A 9,563-nucleotide genomic window follows, 5' to 3' on the forward strand; every position below is an offset into this window, starting at 1 on the left:
CCTACATACGATTTAAATATTACTATATAATTATCTATTATATATATATATAGATCTATATATATAGATATCATAAATATCAATATAACATATATATATATATATATATTTATAGATATATATATATATTATATATAATCTATATTTACATTATATATATATAATTATATATATAGATTATATATCATATATATATATAATACATATATATTTACTTTTAAATTTTTAATATAGAGATATATATTTAATATATAAACATATAATATATATATATTATTATATATATATATATATATATATTATAGATATATATATATATTATATATTAATTCAAGCTACAAATATCCTTTAATATCTAATTCGCTCTACCACCAAGAAACCAATATATTTTCAATTTATGAAAAAAAAAAGAAAACAAACCTAAGGGAAAGGGGAATTATGTAGTTGATTAATTATATATATATTATATATTGATTACTATATATATATAATAGATAAGTATAGAATATAGTATATATAATAGTATATGCATATACATATATATAATCATGATATATAAGTATATATATATATATATATATATATATCCATACATATTACTAATTATATATATAATTAGTATATATATATATCTATATATATATATCAGATCATAATTATATGTAGATGTATAATTGTAATATGTATATTGTATATGTATATGTATATGTATAATGTAATATGGTACTATGTATACATGTATATATTATATGTTCTATATATATATATATATATATATAGATATATAATAATAAGATATATATAATATTATATTATTATATATTATATATATTCATTACTATATATTATAAATTATAATATATAATATATATAGATGATGATAGATATATATATATATATATTATATTATATTAATATTATATATATATAAGTTATATATTAATATATATATTATATAACTATATATATATAATAATTTATTTATATTATTCATGCTACAAATATCCTTTAATATCTAATTCGCTTCACCACAGAACCAATATATTTTCGTATATGAAAACCGAAGGGGAATTATGTAGTTGATAATAATTTCGTCTTCTCGTGGGATCGAACCACCGCCCAGGGGACATGGACGAAATCAAGACGACAGTGACGTTATCGATTCGGCTAACTTCCCAAGAGAGGACAAAATTATTATCAACTAAAAATTCCCCTTCGGTTTACAATAAAATCAACACCGGAAAAATATTATCAAAAAATGATGTACGAATTCGTAACACGCCGTGGTACGTAAAAAAGTTTATTTTCCAAAAATTCACGCCGTAATTCCTAAATATTGGTTCTAGAGACTTCCAATTTGTTTCAAAATTAAGACAAATGATTGAATATTACGATACTGTAAAGAGTTTTAGATTAGAATTGCAGATTTCGAACCATTTCGGACGAGTTAAATTTGACCGAGTGTCGAAATGTTTATATATATATTTTTCTATATGCACATATTTCGGAGATGGAAGAAGCTACAACCTTCATTATTTTTTATTGTATTTTTCATGAATTTGCGCACATTTTGATATATGAAACTCTATAAAAAGGCTAATATGAAAAGGAGCAAATATTAGGATAATGCGATGTACGTATTTCGGAGGACTTGCGGCCGCGAATCGCGCGCGTAGTGAAGGTAAATATATTTTTCAAAAATTCACAATAAATCACAATATTGTTTTAGAGACTTCAAATTTGTTTCAAAATGAAGAAAAATGACGGAATATTACTAGGCCAGTAAGAGTTTTAGCTTACAATTGCGTTTTCAACTATTTCGGTAGAGTCAAATTTGACCGAACGTGGATTTTTTTCTATTTATCGTGATTTATATGCAAATATTTCGAAAAAGAGAAAGCTACAACCTTCAATCATTTTTAGTTGTATTCTACATGAAATTGCACACATTTTCATATATAAAACTTTATGTAACAGCTAATTTTAAATGGTGCAAACATTTCGACAATCGCACAAAAAATTCTGATTTTTTCGGAAGAGTTACGCGAACGTAAGGAAAATGTTTTTTTTTTTTCATAAATTCACCATAAATCGAAATATTGTGCTAGAGACTTCCAAGTCGTTGGCAAAATGAAGGTAAATGATTGAATATTACTAGAATATAAAGAGTTTTTAGCTTACAACTTGCAGTTTTTTCACGGACCATTTGTTTCGGTAGAGTCGCAAAACGTTTGACGCCGAAAAGTTGAAATTTTTGCACTTAACGTTATTTATATGAAAATATTTCGAAACTGATAAAAGCTACAACCATGGGTTGTTTTTTGTTGTATTGTGCATGAAATTGCGCACATTTCCATATATAAAACTTTATGTAAAGGCAAATTTAAAAGGTGCAAACATATAGACAATCGCACGAAAAAATTTATCGGAAGAGTTTTATCGAAACGAACGTAAGGAAAAAGTTTTTTCCATAAATTCACCATAAATCGAAATATTGTGCTAGAGACGTCAAATTTGTTGCAAAATGAGGGCAAATGATTGCAATATTACTATAATATAAGAATTTTAGCTTACAATTGCGTTTCTCGACCATTTCTGTAGAGTCAAAGTTGACTGAAGGTTGAAATGTTTGCACTTATCGTTATTTATATGAAAATATCTCAAAACTGATAAAAGCTACAATCATGAGTATTTTTTTGTTGTATTTTACATGAAATTGCGCACATTTTCATATATAATACTTCATGTAAAGGATAATTTAAAATGGTGTGCAAAAATTATGTCAAAGTGACGAAATAATTTCCGAGATGTGTCACTGATACTTTTAGTGTGATAAGAAAGAAATTCGCGCTTGCGCGCCTGCGTAGCGATTGTAAACAAAACAACGCCTTGATCCGTGAACTCCCAGCATTCCCCAAGGAGCGTGATACAAAAGTTTTTGGCTGGTAGCCTATAAGTATTTTCCGAGAATTTAAAAAAAAACTTTTTTTGAGCCGACGTATGATACGTCCAATCGGTATACGGGAGACATTTTGACTCGACGTTTAATACGTCCAATCGGCGTAAGAGGGTTAAGTATATGCACTTGTAAAGAGAAAGTCAATAGACAAAATGAAATATGACATTTTACAAGCAATCAACAAGCCACCCCTTTGGCTAAAGTAAGGTAACACTTACCCATCTCAGCCTGGAAAACACACACAGAACTAAATAAACTTTCGCAGAGCTATCTCCCACGGACGTCTCTGAAAGTCTCTCCATAGATTTGGCTTATGATACCATTAAGAATAGAAGAGGCGCACACATACATATGAATGCACTCGTCAACAATGACCCCACTCGTCAACGGCCCCATGTCTGGTCGCGGCAGGCACTTGAACAAGGCCCCATGAACTGATGAACGTTGACCTGCTTAACTATGTATTTTCATATCACACCATCCCAGAATGATTTATCAGCTTCCTCAGGCCGTTGCTTCGGCTCTGTCTCTATGCATTCCAAAAAGGTCACAGCACGTCACATTGGCATATTAAATATATATTAATTATAACCCCTTCCGTCTCATATATATATAATATATATATATCTATTATATATATATATTATATATATAATTATATTAATAAAATAAATTATATATATATATATATATATATATATTATATAGATATATATATATATATATAAGATATCACAAAAGTAAGCACTGATTTTGTTTATTAGCTGAAGCCACTAGGAATATTTAAAAAAATGAAAAGACAGTGCCAAGTACATTTGTGTATTTAACACATCTTCGATGATGTGTTAAATACACGAAAGTACTTGGTACTCTGTCTTTTCTTTTTTAAATTTTCCCAGTGGCTTCAGCTAATATATATATATATATATATATATATATATATATATATATATATATATATATATATATATATATATATATATATATTAGGAGCCGTGCTTAACTTAGAGCAATGCCCTGCTAAGCGTCTCCGTCATAATTACCACCCAGAGAAATTTCGTTGACATTTTGTTTCTATCGCAACCACCAAAAGTACGTGTTCGTTGCCGAGACAGATGAAAGTCAACAAGCGTTAATGGGTTCGTCAACAAGAAACTTTTCGTCTCTGTTGACGGAACAAACAGCGAAGTTGTGTCTTTATTTGGTCCCGCTCTTAAAGACCTTTTCGCTAATGAGCGGAGTCTCCTTTGGTCCCAGAATTTGAGTGTTTATTGCATCTAAGTGTTTTGCTTAAGATTTATGTTAGATTCCCATTACATCTTCACAAGAAGAAAGGTTTCACATATAAATAAATCCATAAAAAAATAAAAAATTGGTTCTTATTTTCTGTGTAATAGATTCTTCCCGTTATATGATCACAAGAATGTAATAGTTGTCAACACGATTTCACATTCAGCGCTGAATGGCCTCACAGGTCCCAGAGCTTGGCCTGTGGCCTAAATTCCATATTCAACTGAATTCAATACGATTTTTTAAAAATTGGCAATGCAGTAACGGACTGTTGCTGACGATACGATTTTCTAGTGTCCGCAAAAATCAAGATTTTTTTCCCTCACCATATTATATAATAACCAGTTTCATTTAAGTATAATACGTGCAGCAGAATTATTCATTAAAACAGGCGTTGGTGAACGTGTAGTCAAGGGTTGCCATATGCCCGTAGTTTCCCGGACAGGTCCTCAATTTGGGTCTCGCAATTATAATTCCCCGTAAGGGGGCAGTGCCGTCAATGCACCGCATTCGGTGCAATGTATGCATTACTTATGGTTCTTTGCAGCGTCCCTTCGGCCCCTAGCTGCAGCTACTTTCATTCCCTTAACTATACCGCCGTTCATATTCTCTTTCTTCCATCTTACTGTTCACCCCTCTCCTAACAATTGTTTCATAGTGCAACTGCTTCGAGGTTTTCCTCCTGTAACACCTTTCAAACCTTTTACTGTCAGTTTCCGTTCAGCGCTGAATGGAGCTTAGTTGCCCCAGTGCTTAGCATAATGCCAAAAATCTACATAAATCACAATAAAGAATAAAAAATCGCAATCACAATTCGGAAGGATCATTTAAAAATGTCAAAGTTCCTGAATTTCAGATTCCACCATTTTCTCTTTCTGAAATCGGGTACTGAAAATAAGGCTGACATGGCGGGATGAAGGATACTGAGCACTATTAATAATGCACTATAATGAAAAATGTCGCCACGCGGGAGACTCCTATGGTCTCTAGGGATCGCATATTGTTACAATTACAAAAATAATAGTATGCTGGTGTATTGTTGGCATTTTCGTTTGGTATATACGATTTATCGATAAGAAAGCATATGGTTTGTTTTCAGAATTCCATCCTTTGTTTAAGTTAGTCAGGATAAACATTTTACTTTTGGGACAACTTTTCATAGTATTGACGGATAAAAAAATTTTACCCTGATAACATTACACTTATAATATAGAATGTCTACGTATTAGCACATCCCACCCGTATATATACGTACACACACTTTATATATATATATATATATATCATATCTATCTATCTATCTATCTATCTATCTATCTATCTATCTATCTATCTATCTATCTATCTATATATATATATATATATATATATATATATATATATATATATATATATATATATATATATATATATATAATAGTGTGTGTGTAATAATGGCATTTATTACAGACACCCAAACCGAGCAACATAAAAATGAAGTAATATAAACGCAAATAAGCATACAGCAATCAAGATATCGAAAACCGCAGCGAAGAGAGAGGCCTTACTATTCAGAAAAAAGCGACGCAGGAAAAAAAATGACAAACTTGATAACAAAATGAAATGAAATAACGAGTGCAAATTTTGAATATCAAAGGGACGACTGTCCATTTAAACTGAAAGAATATGACAGCCAAGCGTCCAAAAGAGTCCATGTTTCACAGAATGCCAAAACAAAGTCACAGGGATAGATTTAGTTCCCGATGGAATTGGCAACAAGGGTATTTCATTTCATTTTGCATTTAGGTATTGGTTTGGAAAAGAATGCTTCGGATCGGTTTTATTTATCATTCAGTCACCTTTTCGAAATCCGCAGAATCCTTCATCCGAATTTCACCTCGAATTACATTCTTCATGAGGAAATGTATTGCTACTGTGGAGGCTCGCAGCATCACCATTTTTGCTACATCTGATTTACCCGTTAATCTTAATATATTTTTGCCTTCGTTCATTCGTGATACTTGTTCCGTTTTATTTTCATCGATATTTTAAGCTACGACGTTTTTATTATTAAATATTAATATTACATTATATTAATGTGTGGCTCGTCTCCTTAATGGTATTTCAAGACTAAGCCGAACATTAAGCAAGACTTCTTATCCCCCAAAAGCGAATCCCTTGGTAGAGATCACTGGGAACCTTCTGTTCCCAGTTCCTTCCACTCTCAAGGGAAACCATCAGCTTTTTCGTAATTCGTTAAATGAATGATAGCGATAGCCCGCCTGGTCACCTCTTCATAAATTAAATGTGGTTGAATTTGGTAAATTCCTGACTATTTCTTTCCTTTGACTTGTGAGTTATGGAATTTACATCATATTTTGTATTTTTTATTCTGACAAACTTTCTTTCTTTCAAGAGACGAAAGTGTCTGACTTTGTGTGTGTGCCGGTATGTGTGTACTTGTCTGTGCGCGTGTATTAGGAATGAACATTCCTATAGAATTGTCTTTTTTAATGAATGATCTTAACCATAGACACTGTAAGAAACATTCCAGTCCTCAGTAGTAAAATTAGCAACGCTCAAAAGAGGAAAACTCAAAAGCGGTCTCCGGAATACAATGGCGTTAATAGACCAGTGACCAGAAACACACCGAGATTTATTTCATGCCCGTTCGTATTTTTTCTTTCAGTAAATTCAAAAGCATTTCCTTACTTCAAAGGATTATATCTCGCTCAGCGGTGTTCTAAGTATTCATAAACTTCTAGGATGACATGTTTTACTCTTCTGAAAATACACAGCCATTCGTTTTCAAGTAGGGCCCAAAAAAAATTGCCATTCGATTTTCCTGTCACATGTGTGAAAAACAGTGTGACTGCTTTTGAGTCGCACAGAATGCGCTTTCAAAAGTTCTTCAAAATGTCTAAATTGGACGCGCTGCACACGTGGATAAGTTTCTTCAAACAAAATCTTTTCTGTTAAAGTTCATCGTCCCTTCAGGAGTCTATTGCTTAATTGAAAAATACTTCAATGAAAGCTAACCATCCAGACCCATTAAAAAACTAATCTACGTTAATTGGAAGCAGTCAACTGTAGTTAAAAATTTCTTTTGCTTTTTAGGGAGTGCATAAAAAATTACAAACAGAGAAGGAGACAGGCTTAAAGCGCTCTGTTCCACAAAAACGGAATCTGCAGTTCAGTGGGCTTTGTAACCTATCTAATTAAGTAGGTTGCGAAGTTCTGGGTTTTATAGTAACAAAGACCCTCTGATTGTGCCTTACTTTTAAAATCCTTCCTTCTGACACGTAAAACGACGGATAAATTGCTCAGTGTTAAACCTGACTGTGAAACATATACCTTCATGTTTTTTTTGAACGATTCAGGATAGGTCAGATATTCTCTCTCTCTCCTCTCTCCTCTTCTCTCTCTCGCGCTCTCTCTCTCTCTTCTCTCTCTCTCTCTTCAGATACTATATAATATGTTTGTATATATATATATATATATAATATATATATATTATATAATTATATATATATATAATTATATATATGTGTGTGTGTGTGTGTGTGTGTGTGTGTGTGTGTGTGTGTGTGTGTGTGTAAGTTTCATCAAAACTCGCTTAATAAAGCACGTATCCCAAGAGGAGAGTAATTCAGACTGGACTCTTGTCACTTATGCTGTACACTCGCATCCAGATGATATAAATAGAAACGGTAAAAGGATATCCAGGGAAAAGTCGGAACCAATGCCCTCTTCATATAATCCTTTTAGGGTCCAAAACTATTCAGACCAAATTTCCCGGAAGACTTCAAAGCATTTTGTTTTTTTCAGCAAAAGCCCCAACGAACACTTATCGGATTACCTCCTCCCAGGTGGTGTGTGGATCGTGTTAAAAGTTTTTTGTAACACCCAAACCCCTCCCTCCCCTCCCTCCCTCCCCTAGTTTTTTTGCACACAAAAAAGGAAAAGTTTCTAGGAAGATTTTGTGACAAATAGGAGAGTCCAGTTTTAAAGAGAACTTTGATTGAAGAACATTGCCCAGCTTCAGGTCCCTGTTATAGCCATCTGAAACGAATAGTCTTTGGAGCGACAAGAATATTTCTTGCTTTCCAGAGTTCAGATCAAACCAGGATAAGAAAGGATATTGCTCGTACTTATTGTTCAAATAAGGTAATACTTTGACGGTTTTGATATATAATGTAGACGTTGATTTAATTATAGATTTCTTCTGTATGTAACGTTCTTATTTCATTTGAATTAATATGCCTGTTATATTCTTTTAATATCAGTGCTACTTTTCGATAACAGCCTTCTGACGGGCTGAGAGAGAGAGAGAGAAGGAGAGAGAGAGGGGCGGGGGGGGGGGGGGGGGGGGGGGGGTGGGGGGGGGGGGGGGGGGGGGGGGGGGGGGGGGGGGGGGGGGGGGGGCGGTTAGAAAGTCATATTCGTGAATCATTCAACTGGTAATGAAGAGAACGTCGGAAAAAACCAAAGAAATAGTTAAAAGTAAAACGGAGCTGTTGGGTCTTGTCACTGAGGTCGATGGAGAATCTAATATTAAAGTTGGGTGAAGTGGACGATTGTCTCTGCTCCGATCAGTCTTAACCACAAGGAAGCCTAACCACAAAAAAAAAAAAAAAAAAAAAAAAAAAAAAAAAAAAAAAAAATTGAATAATAAATAAATAAATGAAATAAATAAATAAGTAAATAAAAGTTGCATAGAGTGGCGTAATTAATCATTCACTGAGAACGGAAAGGCAGGAAATATATTTATTTAGTTTCCTCCGCAAAAACACCTCCATGTCTAATCCCCAGCGCTAGAGGGAAAAATTTTAATGAAAAAAGACACCTTAAGGCTAACATTTACATGCAAGACGTTTATGTTCGACCTTTGAAAAGCTGAAAAACATAATGAAAGTAATTTGGTTTTTTAACGGAAATCAAATCGAGCCTTTTACAAGATGGAGGCGGACGAGGGTAATCAAGAGAAAAGGAACCCCACGATTATGGATAATTGGTCGGATGAAAGAGTCCGTTATATTAACAACAACGTAGAAGCGCCTCAGTGGCGTGGTCGGTATGGTGTTGGCTAGCCACCTCGGTGGCCACGAGTTCGATTCTCGAGCATTCCATTGAGGGGTAAGAGATGTGTATTTCTGGTGATAGAAGTTCACTCTCGACGTGGTGTGGAAGTCACGTAAAAAAGCCGTTGGTCTCGTTGCTGAATAACCACTGGTTCCATACACGTAACACACCATACCAACACGCAAACAATAAGAACGAATACTAAAACTGGGTCAAAGAGGGACTATGCAGGTATTTCACAAGTAAAGGCTAC

At 33.2% G+C, this 9,563-nt stretch overlaps 1 protein-coding gene across 1 annotated transcript in view; it reads right to left on the bottom strand.

The window, feature by feature from the left end:
* Positions 1 to 6,186, bottom strand: part of LOC135226016 (uncharacterized protein DDB_G0271670-like) — a 9,611-nt gene extending 3,425 nt beyond the window's left edge. Inside the window, exon 1 of the mRNA XM_064265494.1 lies at positions 6,088 to 6,186. Coding sequence (XP_064121564.1) covers positions 6,088 to 6,186 — 99 coding nt within the window. The remainder of the gene's footprint in view (positions 1 to 6,087) is intronic.
* Positions 6,187 to 9,563: the final 3,377 nt, after the last annotated feature.

The sequence above is a fragment of the Macrobrachium nipponense genome, chromosome 14, assembly GCF_015104395.2.
Source record: "Macrobrachium nipponense isolate FS-2020 chromosome 14, ASM1510439v2, whole genome shotgun sequence".
Lineage (NCBI taxonomy): Eukaryota > Metazoa > Arthropoda > Malacostraca > Decapoda > Palaemonidae > Macrobrachium > Macrobrachium nipponense.